Source organism: Gekko japonicus, unplaced genomic scaffold, assembly GCF_001447785.1.
Source record: "Gekko japonicus isolate JY-2015 unplaced genomic scaffold, Gekko_japonicus_V1.1 scaffold824, whole genome shotgun sequence".
NCBI classification, from domain to species: domain Eukaryota; kingdom Metazoa; phylum Chordata; class Lepidosauria; order Squamata; family Gekkonidae; genus Gekko; species Gekko japonicus.
In genome coordinates, this window is record NW_015171528.1 from 275,366 (window position 1) to 293,450 (window position 18,085).

Below are 18,085 nucleotides of genomic sequence, written 5' to 3' on the forward strand. Positions count from 1 at the left end.
GGTACACCTTAAAGACTACTTTTCTACTAAAGACTACTTTTCTACTAAAGACTACTTTTCTACTAAAGACTAAAAACTTAAAGACAGACACGGCTACCCATCTTGATAAAAACTTGAGTAACACATAACAGTAGATATGAATACAATATTATACAAGAATACAATATTATACAAAGAGATTCATTCCAGGACAAAATATGTTTAGTCATAAAAACCTTAAAATATTTATGAACTATAATAGTCCTTAAAAAACCCTTAAGATATATCTAAAATGTCTAATATATGTAAAATGATTACAAGTCCTACAAATAAAAACTATTCATAACCATACTTCTTGTTGTGAAATTTTACCAAGTAGAAGCAGAATTTGGCTATTTGTCTGGAGATAATTGGCTTTTCATTAACTAAAAGTCTCTCCAGGCAGGTCTCATCTGCATCTACCAATGGTCTGTCTAAAAAAGGGGAAATAAACTTATCCCTATGAACTTGATGGAACGGGCACCTAAAGAACATATGAACCATCGATTCCTCTTCTTCAATAGAACAAGGGCAACATCTATCTTCATATGGGATCTTCCTATATTTTGTTTGGATAACTGCACAACAAGCCAAAGTAAGAGTTTTTCTATGAGATGGCACATCCAAATACGTAAAGTATCTGGCCATATTCATAACGTATCTAGACTCTCTGGGGGCCAAGAAAAAAGAGGTTTTTATTAAATCTCGCTGTCGCTCTATATCACGCACCCTTTGTTTGATGGTACTTTTCGTCTGGGCACTCCTCTGTGCCAAAAGATTCTCAGGAGAGACTCCTATTCTTTCTAGATTGATCTTGACCATTCACATCCACCTTGGGTGGTGAGAATCTTGAATTATTAGTGGGAAAAGGCCTTTTGGAGTTGTATAGATCTTAAGCCACTGATATGCGGAAACTAACAGTATTTTAGTTTCTATTATCATTTGACCCTTTTCAAGACATAGAAGGGCATTTGGCACATCAGGGGGTACCTGTAAAATATTACAGAGAAATTTAGACTAGACCTTCTTGAGCGCATGTAAGTTGACAGCAGAATGCCATAAAGGAGCTGCGCTAAGACTTTGAGTTGGAACAGCTTCAATGCTGTCAGGACATATAAACCCACCTTGGATCGAAAAAATCTCAAAATAGCATGCACAGCTTTCTCGGCTCTCTCCACCATCATGTTGCAATCTGCTGAATTTACTGAATAGCCACCCCTAGATAAATTAATTTGTTTACTTGTTCGATTTTATTCCCTTTCATGGACCAGGAATGCTTCTTAGGTTGTCTGCCAAATGCCATCACTTTTGTTTTATCAAAATTTATCACCAGATGTTCCTTGTCACAATATGTTACAAAATTGTCTAGTGCCTTACGGAGTCCAAGCAGAGTCCTAGATAACAGGGCTGCATCATCTGCATATAGCAGTATTGAGAGGTGATGGGAAGCGAGCTTCGGCGGGTGGAATTTAATATCAGTCATATGTTTCACCATATCTGTCAGAATCGGACTGCTGAATGGATCTTGTTTGTGCCCATGTGTAATGACTGTGTATAGATGCCACTTATTGCTGTTGCCAACTCCCGCTTTTGTATACCCGCTTGGCAAATTGCTTTTGCGCAGCCCTTAAGCAGCCAGTCCTCCCTGACATTCCTGAGAGGTGGGGAGTGTGTGAATGTGTGAAAGGAGTTATAGCTAAGGCGCCTCTTGTATTGTTCCTAAGCAGCCCCCCTAGAGTTCACAGGCCTCAGCTGGAGCAGTGGCCTTGGGAGACACACTAAGAGATATCGCTAGTTAGGTCGTATATTCTCTCATGACCTGTAGTTGCCTTAGTGGGTGCTTGTGACGTGTGCATGAGGGGTGGACCCCATACCCTCCAATCTGTCCCAATGCTTTTACCCACCAGTTCTGGCAAAGGCATTCACCTGACCAGAAGCCATACTTTACCAATAAACCTGCTAAAGGACTATTGTGTACTGAGTGGTTACTACAGGACCTGACAATATCACTGATATAATAGTTAAATAACGTGGGAGCCAAAAGGCAGCCCTGCCTGACTCCCTTGACGGTTTTTATTGGTTCAGTAAGTAGGCCCTGCGAGTTGCATCTCACTCTTAGAAATGACTCATGAAGGGCACGAACAAGATATAACAGTCTTTTGCTGGAGCACTAAAGTTTTTGCCACAATCTTTGTCTGGAGATGGAATCAAAAGCTGCCTTCAAGTCAATGAAGACTGCATATAGAGAGGTTGGGCCTTTTCCAGAATATTGTTCAATTAGCTGTTGCAGCACCAAACAGTGCTCTGAATCGACCTTCCTATTCTAAAACCTGCTTGTTCTAGTGGGATAATTTCTTCCTGTTCCATCCATAATTCTAATTGATCTAGAAGGTGCCTTGTATATATTTTACTAATGATATTTAAAAGGCTTATGGGCCTGTAGTTTGCTGGATCATTTTTGTTGCCCTTCTTAAAAACAGGGACAATTTATAGCAATCCCCCACTGCTTTGGAATTCAGCCAGTTTGATCAATGTCTACATTCTCTTTTAGCACTTTAGGGGGTATTCCATCTAATCCAGGGGCCTTTCTATTTTTTAGGCTTGTTATATGAGCTTTTATTTCTTGCGTGCTAACCGGCAGCCATAACGGGAGATTCTCTATAATTCCTGAAAAGGGGGACTGAGTATGGTTAACAATAGATAATGTAAGGGGAAAAGTCAATAAAATTAGAACTGTGAAATCAAAGCCTTGGGGCACCTCACTTCAAAAAATTAAACATGGGTGAATGAGAATTTTTAAATCTGGTGACTAAGCATAACAGAAAAGTTACCAGGCAGACAATGGAAGAGATGATGATGAACCAAAATGCCACAGGATAAAAGATCTTGCCCATAAGGGCCAGCTGCCCTACCTCAGTGAATGTGAACATGCGCAGCACGGACAAGCATATTTTAATACTCAGGCCAACTTGTATAGGAGAAGGTATCTGAGTTGCTCAATCCATTTACAGCTTAACAATAAACACCATTACTCTGAAGTATGCTTGATATGAATCAATGACTAGTGAAATCCTGATGTATCCGTCAGCATCCCTAGATGTCAATAGTAAATAACTTATTAACTTACAGGCTGTTTTTGTTTGTTCTCACTCTGTGCTCTTTAGGATGTGGAATATCAACACTGGAGCATGTGTGAAAATTTTTAATGGTCACACAGGGACCATCATTTGCTTGGATTTGCACAAGAACAAATTTGTTTCTGGAGCAAAAGACTACACTGCAAAAAGTAAGCAAGTAAAGTCTACTTCTAGAAGGGTACTAATATGTTGCAGGAAAATGATCAGGACTTGCATTGCACCTTTAAAGACCAACATGATTTTATTCCAGCAGAAACTTCTATGGGCTAGAGCTCACTTCTTCATATGCAGTGGTATAAAAAACAAATAGCAGGGTAAAAGGACCAAGCAGAAGTACAGAGTGAAAAGTAGCTATGTAACAGGGTTGCCAAGTGTAAAGTACTTACCAGCGGGGGAGCCTTGCCGGGCTTCGGGAGCCGTCCCTGGATCTGTGTGCGCACGCGCCGCCAGCACGTCACCGGAAGTGACGCGCGACATCGATCACGTTGAGGGCGTGGTCCACGCAGCCATGCTGCACTTCGGGGGCGGAATTCCCCTCAGGGCCCGATTCCGCGGCAGTGGAAATTGGGCCTCCAAAGCGGGGGTTTACTCGCCACCCGCCCCCACTTGGCAGCCCTACTATGTAACATTCATCTCAAATCAAGAATAATAATCTAATTAATGGGTGAAAATCACAAGTCCCTCTTCAAGGGGTGAATGATGTGGTGGTGGTTTGGGAGGAGAGAATGTGAAACTTCATAAGGAATCCTAATTCAGCAGTTTCACAGTGAAGCCTTTTTTTGCAGTTCTTCTGTTGAACAATTGTGAATTTCAGGTCAGAAACAGGGTGTCCAGAGGGATTGAAATGTTCTCCCACTAATTTCTGAACACTGCAAAGGTACAGTCATTTATTACTCTATGTAAGGACTGACCTATTTGTAAAGGCTGTATCTCTGCCAAAGGACTGGGGAAATGCCAATAAGCTTTGTCAATTTATCAATTATTTTAATCAGGTAATTCTGCAGCTGAAAAATTATGTGTATTTTTACACCTATCCTTTTACCTATTATATTATGAAAAAGGGATAATTCCTCAAATGGTTGTTGACCTCGGCTTTTGACTCATATTAGGGTAAAGATGTAGAGTTTTGATTTCCATAAAATTCTTTGTTTCAGTTATGTTTAAATATGTTACTATACTTGATTTTGCTGACAATTTGTATTTTACTGTATGAAATTACAGTGCAATATTTGTATTGAAAACTGTAAAAAAAATAAAATATGAATCAGAAAAAAGGGATAATTTCACCTCAGAAAATTTGTCTAGATCTCCAGACTATTATTATTATTATTATTAGTAGTAGTAGTAGTAGTAAGTAGATTACAAGATTAAATAATGTTTGAATCTAACAGCAAAGAGTCCCATTAAGATAAAAAATGCAGATGGGCTGCAGTTGTAGAATGGAGTGGTGGGGACGAACAATGCATACAAACATATCTGTTTAAGGCAACAAGCTATTGCGGAAATGAGGAGTGCAGCTGCTGTTTTATGCACTCCCATTCCCACTGTGTTCATTTTGAGAGGGAGAGAAGCTGGCTTCCCAATTGCAGAGAGAGAGAGAGAGAGAGAGAGAGAGAGAGAGAGAGAGAGAGAGATTTGCTCTAAACCAAAACTCAGTTTATTCCATTACACACTATTGTCAAAAAACATTTTTGCAGCATTTCAATTTTCAACATAGAATATTTCAACACAACCCCAATATATAAACAGTGCACTTGTAATTCTATAAAGGATATCCTTAGTTGCTCTGTCAAGACCCATAACATAAGGGTGGGTGGTCCGAAAAACAAGGAGCAAAACTAAATTCAGACATTAAGCACAGTTTTCCAGCCATAGGGGCTAATGTAACTGTGAGTCAAGTCTGTGATGAGCATTTGGCATATATCTGACATATACAACAAATTCAGCCCTTTCTTCCTACCTCTGGGGTCAGGAAAGTCAAGGAAAGATGGGTTAAGCTAGGTTGACTCAGAGAGTCAAGGCTAACTAAGAGTGTCCCAGGAAGCTAGGTTCAGATACTCTATCTGTATTTGATAGTGACTCCTGACTTCTGGTAAGTATAAACATTCCGAGAAGACAAAAGTCATGTGAGGCAAAGTCATGTACAGGGCTATCAGTACCAGTACACTTAGCAGAGTCCTGAAGCCTCCTGGGAAACAGAACCACAGATTCAACTATAGAGGCTAATTGCTACAGAAATTCAAGTATTATAGGTGTACCAGAGGTTTAGCAGAGGACTGAGGCTCAATCCAGCCCTAATTCTGTGACACAAGACAATCAGTGTAGAAAAGACTTTATGCTTAATAAAGTCACCACCTGAGAGGAACCATTACACTGCAGCTTTGCTCCTTTCACAATTCTGTTTTGTACATTTTGCAAAATGTTAGAAGTATGGGGGCCTTCCTAATCACTTCAGTCAGTCCATTCCACAGTACTGGAGACATCATGCAGAATGTGCATGAATGGGGAGCTGCTGATTATGCTGTCATAATGACACATAACAGAAGAGGCAGTCCTGCAGGTATGTCGGTTCAATGCTTTTAAGGCCTTTGTAGGTAATAGTAAGCACCTTGAATTGAACCCAGTAACTGATGATAACCAATGGAATATCTATAGAAATGGAGTGATATGCAGATTCTGAGAGTAGCCTGGCTGCAGCATTCTGTTCCAACTGTAGTTGCTGAGTGGTTATAAGGGCAGACCCATTAAAGGATTTCTGTCATTTAGATAGTTATATACCCCCCCCCCCAGATCCTTTAGCCAGTTAAGAATAGATCAAGAACGTGTTGCAACTGCAAAAGAATGAGATTAGAATCAGCTGCAAACAACTAAAACTCTGCCTTTTGAATATGCAGTTCAACCTTTTCTGATGTGAGAACCTGTGATTAAGTAACATCAAGGTTTTATTTTTGTATGTTCATCTCTTTTCAACAGTGTGGGATATAGATACTGGGAAATGCCTTAGGACCTTCAGGCACAAAGGTATTGTTTGGGCTGCTAAAATGAATGACATTCATGTTGTGAGTTCCTGTGACAGAGGCCTGGTGAAAGTATGGCATGTTGAAACATGCATACTGATCAAGGTATGGCTTTTATGTAACTGTGTCAGTTTTGGTGGGGGAAGCCCCCATTCAGTACAATACCATTATCCTCTTGATAGTAGCATATAAGCTTTTTAGGAATACTTTTTAAAATATATATTTTCCCTGATATATAGGCCATTTAGGAAGAGGAGGACAAGGGGAATGGGATAAGACATATGGGAAAAGGTTTCCATCAGGCTTATATAGTAGCTGTTACAAAACAATTTTCATCTTAAACCTTTGCTTCCAGTCTTTTTTAATTTTATAATTTCTAATTATGCTTAATCAAATCCTTAAAGTCTTCCATTATGATTCCTGGAAAAGTACATAATCTTCTTCGTGGTCTCTGTGCATCACACCTATGGGATCCAGTGTGCCTGCGCTGATCTGATCGGTGTTGTACAAAGCTCACAACAGGATTTTTCGTGCCTCCACCCTGAGTCTGCATGGGAACCCCAACTGCGCATGCCCAGGAGGGTGGAGCGCGGACATCCCGCCAGTTCTTCTCTGACTGTCGCGCTGTTAGCAGCTACTCTGTCGGTCGGTGATCTTCATCTCTTCCTCACGTCAGGATTCGTCTCTTTTCTCTTTGTTCTTTCAGTTTCTTCGTTCTTCTGTAGTCAAGGGGGAGCGGACCCTCTCTCCTTGGGAGATTGGCATCCTGTACCCCTGGGGACAGACACTGCTCTACATGTTTCCCTCTCCCCCCCCTCCTGCTAAGAGTGGTTCAGAAGCTGGTCGGGGTCACACCGAATTGCATTTTAGTGGCCCCATGGTGGCCCAGGCAACCGTGTTTCACCATCCTTCTCAGCCTCTCCAGGGGATGGCACTACCATTTCCCCAACACACCAGATCTGCTTCTGGCAGAGGGTGGGATGCTGCTCTACCTGGGAGTGGAAAACCTGAAGCTGACAGCCTGGAGAATAGGCCGATGACCTTCTCTGCTAGAGTCTCGGAGGTTCTGTTGAATGCAAGAAAGGCATCTACTCATCATTCCTACCAGAGGAAGTGGGTTCGTTTTGTGTCCTCACAAACTTCGACCACTTCACCGACATCCGTGGGTCTTGACAAAATCCTGGACTTCCTACTTTCGCTCGCTGATCAGGGCCATTGCCAATCTTCTATTAAAGTCTATTTGGCAGCCATTTCTGCATTCTACAATAGAGTAGATGGTTTCTCTATCTTTTCACATCCAATGTTGAAGAGGTTCTTACAGGGGCTCTTGCACTTCTATCCCCCTGCCGTAGGGCTGCCAAGTGGGGGCAGGGGGTGGGGAAACCCCCGCTTTGGAAGCCCGGCCCCCCGCCCCCTGCAGCTGCGTCACCAGAGGTGACGCAGAACGTAGAGCACGTTGGGGGCGTGGCCCAGATCGTTGGGGGGAAAACCAGCAGAAATAAGGGGTCTTTTTGGTCAATTTTGCCTCCCCCAAAGATCCCCAGGTTGTTCCCAGAAGTCCATTGGGGGCAGGATTTGTTGGAGCATTTGCACTGAACAAAATCAAAGCCATTGGTAAAGGCCTAATAGTCGCCTTGCAAACTTTGACTTGTGTGAGGAAAATTTGGCACACTTGCATAAGAATTGCTTTGCTGGACCAGAGCAACAGGGAAGGTTGGAGAAAACAAGAGCCTGTGCAACTTTTCCTCCTTCCTTGTGGCAAAGAACTGCTCTTACTGAAGATGATTGGGATCTCCCCTTGTTGAAAGAAAGAAGTTAGGGAGAGCATCAAACTTTTTCAGCATTTGCTGACTGTAGGGATAGTCAGTGGAAGGGAACCCACAAAATTCCAGTAGTCAACTGATCATTTGTTAACAGCTAAAAATGAGAACTGGCCTCAAGTTTTGTTTATTGGAATCTTTGGGGAGAGACTTTGTCAAAAGTTTTTTAATCCATATATAATGTCAACTTAATCACCTCTATCTACAGTGTTGATGATACTTTCCAAGAATTCTGGTGAGGCAAAACTCCTCTTTGTAAAAACCATGCTGATTATTTTTCAGCAAATCTTGTTCTTATGTCTAGTTTAGATTAGATTAGATAGACAACGACTCTGAGGAGAACACAAATGAAAAGCAGTAGAATGAGAAGGAGATATTAAGGTGTGAATTTGTTGATTCCAAGCTGCATTGACTGGCTGCTGAGACATTCTCTTGAAAAGGTCACAACTGGACCAAGCTGTTATGTTCTTGGATTGTTATAGTGACGTGTACTTGCTCTGTCCCTAATTCCTGACCTCTGAGATGCTGAAAAATGCAGAACTGACTGTTGTCTCCATATTTTATATGTAACATAAAAACAGTCCTGATTGATAAGATCAATGGTCCATCTAGTACAGTATTCTGTTTCACACAGTGGCCAACCAGATGCCTGCAGAAGATCTGCAAGCAGGGCACTTCTACCTAATATAGTCCTTATTTTAGACATCATAGCATCCTTTATTTTTGAAATTTTAACCACAATGATGAAGTGTGCAACCTAGCTTAATACTGTGGTGTCTGGAAGCACCTAAACAGCAAACGAAATGACCATTTCTTCCCCCCCACCCAGACTTTAGAAGGACACCTAGGCCCTGTGAGGTGTCTGTCATTTGATAGCTGGCATCTTGTGACTGGAAGTAATGATGGCTATGTCCTGGGATGGAGCATGGTAGGAAAACACAAAAGATGTCTGATGGCCTTCCGACACCCCATGTAGGTATTTTTATTGAACTGTAAGGCCTATAGATAATAATTTCCTCAGTGTCTTCTAATGTTCTTAATCAGTAATATATATTGATGTCGTAATGCATTCAAGATACTGTCTACAAAGAACAATCACCAATTTGAAAACTTAAATCCCTTCCACTCAGCATAAGCGTGTTTTCTGTTTTTGTACCATTCAAGATGTATCTCTCCCCTTTTAATCTGCCAACTCCAATACAGTAAAAATATAGAGCCATACATCTTAAAAGATTTGATGTTCTTATTGTAGAACAGATCAATTTTGTATCCCTGCAAGTTAAAATATGGACTGCCTCACTTTCAAAAGTTCTTTAAAGTAATATAGTTGAGCAGATTTACCACTTCATTAGAACTTAGGGCTGCCAAGTGTGGGCGGGGGGCGGGGAAACCCCGCTTTGAAGGCCTGATTTCTGCCGCGGCGGAATCGGGCCCCGGGGGGAACTCTGCCCCCCAAGGCTGCGTCACTGGAGGTGACGCAGCCACATCGCTCACGTTGGGGGCGTGGCCCAGATCATCAGGGGGAAACCATATGGTTTTCCCTTCGTCAATCTGGGCCACACCCCCAATGTGAGTGACGTTGCACGTCACTTCCGTTGATGTGCTGGCGGCGCGCGCGCGCACGCATCCAGAGCCGGCTCCCAGAGCCGGAGGAGCCTCCCCCGCCGGTGAGTTTGCCAGACTTGGCAACCCTATTAGAACTTAGCCATTGTTCTCATAGTATGTTTTTTTGGGGGTAGAGGTGAGGTAGCTGGTAGCAAGGAAGGGCTAGTAAGTGTTGAGACTGATAAAAATATGAACTACTTTCTTTTCAATATTATATATATGAAACAATATTTAAACATTTTAAAATATCAAGCTCTTTCTTTAGGGCTGCAATGTTGGACCCATGTAATTGGATGCAGTGGCATACCAAGGGTGGGGTATGACATGCACTCTGCCCCAGGTGCAGCTAAAGGCAGACCCTTGAAGGAGGGTCCTTGAAGCTAGCGTCATACTGCTTCCATCCAAATGTCTCCTTTTATTTTTAAAAAATGCAGTTCTGTCTGCAGCCACTAGGGGCACAGGGAAGTCTGAGCATAGGAAAAAGCACTCTAGGATCGGCTAGACTTTCCTTTCTCCAAGACTGAAGCAAACTTGCTTAACAGATTGTACAACCAAGCCAGTACGCTGATAGCTGCTACAGTAATTGCCAGCCCACAGGTCATTTTCTCCAAGATTTTAGCCTTTCTGTCTTCCTCTTCTTGCACCCAGCTCAGCCAGATCCTGCAAAGCAGTAATTAGGGTATTGCAGCAAGATAAAACAACCTTTAACTTTCTTAATCTCTCTCTCTCTTTTCCACATTTTTCTCACTCACCTCTGTCTCCCTTCACCTAATTCAAGTTCGATTTTATTTCAGTACAAAATCAGCTCCTGAGAGTCAATAATAAAGAGAACACATGCAGTGTGACAAGCACAAAACAATGAGCACAGATTAAGAAGGGGGATAGAGAAGTCTCCTCCAACAGACAGGCAAAGTTATTGGGACACAATCAGCCACTTGCATATCCCACACACCTGGGAAGAGTCTGCAAGGAGGAGAGAGACATAAAGTTGTTCAGATCTTCCAAGGCAAGTGAGAAGCAGGGATGGTTTGCCATTGCAGAGTCTTTCTTAGTAGTCTCCCTTCCAAGTACTGACCCTGTTTAGCATCTGAGATCTGATGAGATCAAGCTGTACCATGCCACTTTCCCTCCTACTAAATAAATGCAAGAATGCAAAACCATTGTCTTATATCACATCCCAAAAGACAGGGTGTGTGACCAACTATGCTTTACCATTAGCTAGCTGTTTAGGCACCACACAAAGATTTGTTCTAGAGAGACATGGAATAACTAAACAAACACACCTCTCTCTCATTATCTACTTTCTAACATTGTTTTCTCAAAGTGCCATGTTCTCTTTCTGCAGTACCCCTGTCTTCTCACCTTCTCCAAGCCTGCAGGGTGGGGGGAGATATCCAGTTACCAGAAGACCACCTCCTATCATTAGGTCCTGCTGATGGAACATCAAATGACCATCCTGAACAAAAGATCCTAACTCATCTTACCTACCCCCATCCTAACAAAAGAATTTCCAGTCACAAATGCATACATGCCATGCAAAAATAGGGGGGCTTGAATAATAATAATAATAATAATAATAATAATAATAATAATAAAAAATGGATTTATACCCCACCCTTCATTACCCGAAGGAGTCTCAGGGTGGCTTACAATCTCCTTTCCCTTCCCCTCCCCACAACAGACACCCTGTGAGGTAGGTGGGACGGAGAGAGCTCGTACGAGAACTGCTTTTTTGAGAACAGCTCTGAAAGAACTTGTATCTGACCCAAGGTCACATCAGCAGCTGCATGTGAAGGAGTGGAGAATCAAATCTGGTTCTCCCAGATTAGAGCCTGCGCTCCTAATCACTACACCAGATTCCCCCCCCCCCAATAGTTTTTCTGGCTTCAGGTTCCCTGGACAATCTTTGCCCATTGGTGAAATCTACATGTACTGATTACTACAAATAGTGGTTCAATTGGGCCATTGCAGCTTGGGAGGATGGGGGCACAAGGCTGAAGACCTTTCTTCACATCTGCCATGGTCCCAATCTTCATCAGATTCCCACATGCCTGGGAATTGAGTTCCCAGTGTCAGACCCCTGGAGAAATCAGTTCCCAACAACAGTCATACAAAGGAATAAAAAGTTTATTGAGACATTGATAGGATCCAGGCTCTTAACATTTCTGTGTTAGAACTGGGGGGAAATGTGTGAAGCAAGCAATTATACCTAAATTAAGCAGGACCCTAATGGCCCGGGGCCAATTGTACCTAAGCTAAAGGCCCACCTAAATAACGGCCTATAGTTCCCAGGGGAAAGAGGATACCAGTCATGACTGGGGCTCAACGTTACATGTCTGAGCGGAGAAAGATAACAGCAGAGCAGATAGAAATGAAAGTATACATTCTTCTCATCCCCCACATCCCCATGGCAACCAAGTCCAAGAAAGGGGCAAAGTTGACACCCAGTTCAAAATGTCAGGTGCACATCTGATCCAAAGTCTTTGTGGCAACTGCGTGTATGAATCAGCCCGAAGCAGAAATAGTGTAATATCTTTAACTGGGGCAACCAAATGACACCAAACAGTGAGCAAACTTTTGAGTTCCCTAGAACTCTACATCAGCCTGAATATTTGATACAAAACAAAAAAGGTGAAAAGAACATATGTTACAAGCTTTGCTGAAAAGACCTGTGTTCTGCTGCTTGTAGAATACGAGAATTTAATAATCTGTCTTCTATAGGAGTACCGGAGTAGCGTAGTGGTTTCTAGGGTTGTGTGTTTGGATCTACCTGAGCTGAAAATATACATAGAAAATACCTTATTAATATTTTGGGGGGTATATTTTGGCATCCCAAAGGTATCCAGGATTTTTTTGGAAAATAAAAAAAATCCCGAAAAAATCCCGGATATGTTCAAGAATACCAGGTAGATCAGAAAAACAGCTGAGAGGCGGGAGCAGATTGCTCCTGCATCTCAGCTGTTTGTCGGGCTTCTACTGCAGTCCCTTTAAAGTTCAAAGGAACTGCAGAAGATAGCCTGAGGATTAGCTGAACTGGCAGGGAGCAGAGCAGACTGCTCCCCACCAGCACAGCTTTGGGCTGGCTTCTCGTGTGGCCCCATTTAAATGGGACCATATGAGAAGCCAGCTCAAGGATCTGCTGTGCTGGTGGGGAGTGGTCCGCTCCTTGCTGGCTCAGCTTCGGGCTGGTTTCTCATGCAGCCCCGTTTGAACAGGGTTGCAGGAGAAATTAGTCCGAGGATCAGCTGTGCTGGTGAGGAGTGGTCCGCTCCCCACCAGCACAGCTTCAGGCTGGCTTCTCTTGCAGCCCTGTTTAAATAGGGTTTGATGGACCCCCTGTTACTCTCCCCACTCTGAGACAGATTTTTCTCACCAAAATTCTTAGTTCCCTTCAGCTACTGAGCTGGCCCCCAGTAGTGTGATGATATTTGTGGCCTTTTAAATCTAAATGTCCCACTCTGTGACAGAATCTGATTTGGTTTTTGCCCAGCCCAGGAACTTGTCAGGAGAAAACAGAAGTCCTCTTTTTAGATCCCCTGAAATGGCACTGGAGACTGCATAACAGTGAACAATAATGAAGATTTTATTTAATAGGCAGGGATAGTATGGGGTAGTTAGGAATTGAAAAGGCTGAGGTAAACGCTAAAACAGTTTATATTTCAGTTGACAGACAAGATGGCATTGTAGCAGCTTTTTCACAAATTTTTGGATCATCAGTGAGAGATGGTTGACTAAGTATTTTAGTTTCAGTTACAATGTTTCTGCATATAGTTTCCTAATAACTGTTCAGGATTTCTGGAAAGGTCACTCTTTTAGTATATCAAATTCTTCCCCCTTTTTTGAAATCACAGCATGTCTTCTTTCCCCTGTGTAGTCTATAACCATTTCCTTTCACAACAGACCAGGGACTGTCTCAGTGCCAAGTCCCTGTATAACTGGACAGGACTTTTATTTCTTCCCTGAAAATACAATCCTATTCCTTTTGGCCTAATTGGGAGCTTCAGCCTACTACCCAGTCACTCTTTACCAAGATCTCAAACCTCAGTTCTTGGCATCTGTGTGCAAACGTACTTCAGCTTTAGCTGACTCTAGACTATTCCCATGTTATTACTGTTTTAATCCTTCTTATATCAGAATTGTACTTTGAATTCTTAGATGGAACTCTTTCTCAGGTTCTGTTGAACACAGCTAAGACCAGGAGTCTTTCGCTTTATTCAAAAAGTGAACCTGTCTTCAGACATCCACTCCTGTAGCTGAATTTTGCAGATTGCTCCCCACTGGCAGAGCTTTGGGTGTGAAATTTCGGGTCTACTGGACCTGAAAAAAATTGGGATTTCTGTAAAATCCCACATCAGAATACTGTACCGGTGTTGGGATCTGGAATTTTTCAGAAATCCTTCAGAAAATTCCTACAGCTTAGGCCCATTAAAAGCCCTTGGAAATATAACACTCTTATAGCCCCTCCTAAGAACTTCTAAAGAGGGTGCCACCCTAACCTTCTCAGGGACCCCACATTGTAGGAGAGTGAGTGCTTCCTTGGTTTTCCAGATGTTGTATACAAAGAAATAGAAAAAGTGGTACTGGTGACAAAAATTGATTTTTTTTTTTTGAGTCACGCTTGTTTCTGTCAGAGGACTATTTAGGTTTCATTGTCTCAATAACATTCTGCAAGGACAAGAATTATGCTTAAACCACTTCCCTTGTTTGTAGGGAGGTGCTTTATCTGGGATTTCTCTATCTCAGAGTCATCAGTGGCTGTGCTGATGGGAAGATACGCATATTTAACTTCCTTACTGGAGCCTGTCTGAGGGTTATAAGAGCCAATAGCAGAGGTGACCCTGTGGTGTCCTTCTGTATTGTTGAAAACAGGTAAGTTGCAACCAGTACACTACACTTCTTCTTCATCATCAATATGGGGTATCATATACATTTCAAAAAGATATGGGGAAAGGCTTGTGGTATTCTAGACAGGATAACTAGCAGTATTTTAAATGAGAAATATGCAGTGGAACCATATGCATGCATAACCAGAATTCTTGATGAAATGTATGGGTTTTTCTTCTGCTAAGGATTAATGATGTATTGACAATTAGTTTAACAATTAGTCACTTGACCATTGCTCTGATGACAGGAAGGTGAATCAGGTGGGAATGTAGCAGTGGCACCAGCTGTCTTCTAGGTGCTAGCCTGTTGCTGGGCCAGAGTGGCCATTTAAATCCTCACATAAGGCCCAATGGGACCAAGAAAGGGTGAAGAGGGAGATGAGCTGTTTGGTGCCAGAAAAATCTCTGGTATGCCAGGCATGACCACCTACAGCCCATGCAGTGCCAGAGTGGTACTTTAAGAGGGAATGTCCCAGGGAAGGTGAAGGCAATTAGCTCCAACATCTTATGGACGAGGTTCAATTCTGAGAGGGCAGGGGTTGGGCAAGGGCAGTGCAGGTAATGGAACTGAAATTAAAAGGGGGTTGGAAACTGGATGATGAGAACATGTTGGACTAACTCCTGATGCTGGAAGGAGTAAAGCCCAGGGGAGAAGAGAAGAATGTGTGTGACTGTTAACCCCCGTTCTCCCACTTCCAAGGTCACTGGGCAAGGAGATCCTTTAACTGCTTAGCATAGCCAGGGAGGGGAGATACTGCCTACCCTCTCACAGTACTATTTACACTTCAGTTTGATAAACAAAAGGAAAGAGCCTGTCAACTCTTCTAGCTGTCCCTCCCACCTGCAAAGAAATGCACACTGAAGCCAACACATTTTAGGCTCAGCTCAGGTGTGAATGTCTAAAGGTGTAATCCACTGAAACCGTGGTCTGAATTTGGTTTAAGCACAGTTAATCTTAACTGTAGTTTCACATGATGTATGAATGCAGATATCCCGATTTGTTCTCTAGCACCATCCGTGCCCTAATGCAGGCTGGGATCTCAGCTATGTCTCTGCAGGGGAAATGGAGGAAAGAGCAAAGGTGATAAAATCCAAGTTTGTCAGTGCAAACCAGGATTTGAATGATTATCTGTTAGCTGAATCATGGTTTCACAAACTAAACAGTTTTTAAAAACCATGGTTTCCAGCTGTCTATATGAAGTCATTCTCTCATGTCACATCATTGGCAATTTTTCATTTTCTTACCTGGAGAAAACTGGGGAATTTCAGAAGGATTTTGCAAAGAGTATTGATATTTTAGTGGGGTTTTGCATATCTTTGCCTTCAGAATTTAAAGGCCTTAGACTTTTTCCTCTATGAAGTTCTTGAGAGCTTCTTCACTTCAATTTTTTAAAAGGTTGATCACCAGGGGTCGTTTTGTAGAAAAAGAGCTAGGGGAACTCATTAGCATAACTCATTAGCATATGCCACACCCCCTGACATCAGGGGCCTAGCGGTGGACCTGCAAGGCCGGCGGGAGTGCGAGGAAGCCCTGCCAAGGCCCTCCCTGGCTCCAGGCAGGCAGGCAGGGGTGGGTAGAGGCGGGGAGGAAGCAACTTACCCTCCCTCTTCTCCTACCTCCTCCTGGCTGAATGAGGGCCGGAAGCGGGGCGGCCGGAAGCAGGGGGCGGGGCTTCATCATGTGCCCCGCCCCCCGCACCTCACCCGTGACCCCCCCCGAAATGACCTCTGTTGATCACCCCCTTATCTGATAAGTCTCATGGACAGCTATGCTAAGTATTAAAAATATCAACCCCCTGCCCTGCCCTGCCCTGGATAGCCCAGGCAAGCCCAATCTCATCAGATCTCAGAAGCTAAGCAGAGCTGATTTTGGCAAATACATGGATGGGAGACCTCCTTGAAATACCAGAGGCAGGAGGCGAGAACAGGCTTATTCAGCTTCCTCTCTGAGTATCCTCCAAGCCGCCAGTAAGGGTCAGTCACCAGAGGTTGCCATGACTTCCAGGCGCACACACATTCTCATACACACACGTATGGAAAATGCAAAATAAAAATATCCATCCCTCTTCCTTTAACAATATTGACAGCTTCTTCAAGCATCTCTCATTACTATGCCAAACTGCAGTGCCATCTGTGTTAGTTTATAGCTCTGTTTTAATCTGTTTTAACTCTTTATCCTGGGATATTTACTTATTATCATTTATTCTGGAATATTTACTGTGAATATTTTCTGTGAAATGTTTTAACTCCTACTGTGAAATGTTTTAAATTCCTACTGTAGGTTTGCTGTTGTAATCCGCTCTGAGCCTGCTTGCAGGGAAGGTGGAATACAAGCTGAAATAAATAAATAAATAAATAAATAACTTCCCAATTCCAGCAACATTGTTATTCTTACCATAATCCCCTTTGCCACACATTGTGATCCATATTGTAATTTTGATAGCACATTATCAGAAGCAATTAATGGTCTTAGGTTACCTAAATTAAAGTATTTGATCATTACTTGCAGTGAAAAGCAGAGTGGCAGCAAAGTAACCCTTTGCTACTATCCCCTCCTCACAAAGTAGCAGTTTTAATGCCTGATCTAATGCAACACCACAGAGCTACTAATACTGTGCATCTTTTACCTCTGGTGGCCTGAGTTATGATTACTCTCTCTTTTCTAGATTACTGATCAATGCACAAGGCACTGTTGTTTTGTTACAGTTTGAGAAGGTGGAATGGGACTATACACTGGGTACCGACCGAGTAATTAAAAAGAAAGATAAGAGCAAAATTGATGATGCACCACTCAGAATAAAGCCATCTCCACATTCACTCCCAGAGTGGAAGAAACAAGCCAAAAAGAAGAACTGGAAGCTTTACAGGCCTGAGGAGACAATGCTTTCTTACTGTATCGCTCGTAAGCCCACAGGAAGCCACAGTGGCATTCCAGGTACTGCTAAGCCCCACTAAGCTTAAATCCTTGAAGTTTGACGAAGGCTTGTTGTGACACTTTGAAGCATGTTTTTTTTAATGGCATATTCTAGTATATCAGTAGTGGGAGATCTTTTCTTCAGATTCGTGTTATTAAACTTCTGTTCTGATAGGGGACTGCATTCGATCTGTGTCTTGGCACTCAATAAAATATAGGAATCATTGTGAGTATTCCACCATTTCCACTCTAGGCAATTGATGACGATTTCTGCACAGCAGTATATTTTTTCATTGAGAGTGCCATACCCAGGTATGCTAAATTCATCTATTTTGGAAAGCATATCAGATATACCCAAATTCTCTAATTAAATGTTTGACACTTGATCCTTCTTGATTAAGTAGCAATCAGAAGCTGTGGCTCAATAGAAGAACATCTGCTTTGCATGCAGAAGGCCTCAGCTTCAACCCCTGGCATCACCAACAAAAAGAATTGGGTAGTAGGTGATGCGAAAGACTTCTGCCTGAGACTCTGGACAGTCACTGCTAGTCAGAGTAGACAGCGCTGACCCAGAGAGACCAATAGTCTGACTCACTATGTGGCAGTCATATATGTTCAATCCGAGATTTTTAAAAGCCCTGGTTTTTTTAATATAGTCAATATGGTTTTCGTCATAATGCAATATACTGGG

The 18,085-nt window shown here is 42.6% G+C and overlaps 1 protein-coding gene across 1 annotated transcript in view; it reads left to right on the top strand.

Moving 5' to 3' along the window:
• LOC107117406 (F-box/WD repeat-containing protein 10-like) overlaps positions 1-18,085 on the top strand; it is a 44,623-nt gene that overhangs the window by 16,643 nt on the left and 9,895 nt on the right. Inside the window, 5 exon segments of the mRNA XM_015419518.1 lie at positions 3,183-3,304; positions 6,129-6,277; positions 8,822-8,964; positions 14,308-14,466; positions 17,147-17,415. Of these exon segments, the coding sequence (XP_015275004.1) occupies positions 3,183-3,304; positions 6,129-6,277; positions 8,822-8,964; positions 14,308-14,466; positions 17,147-17,415 (842 nt within the window).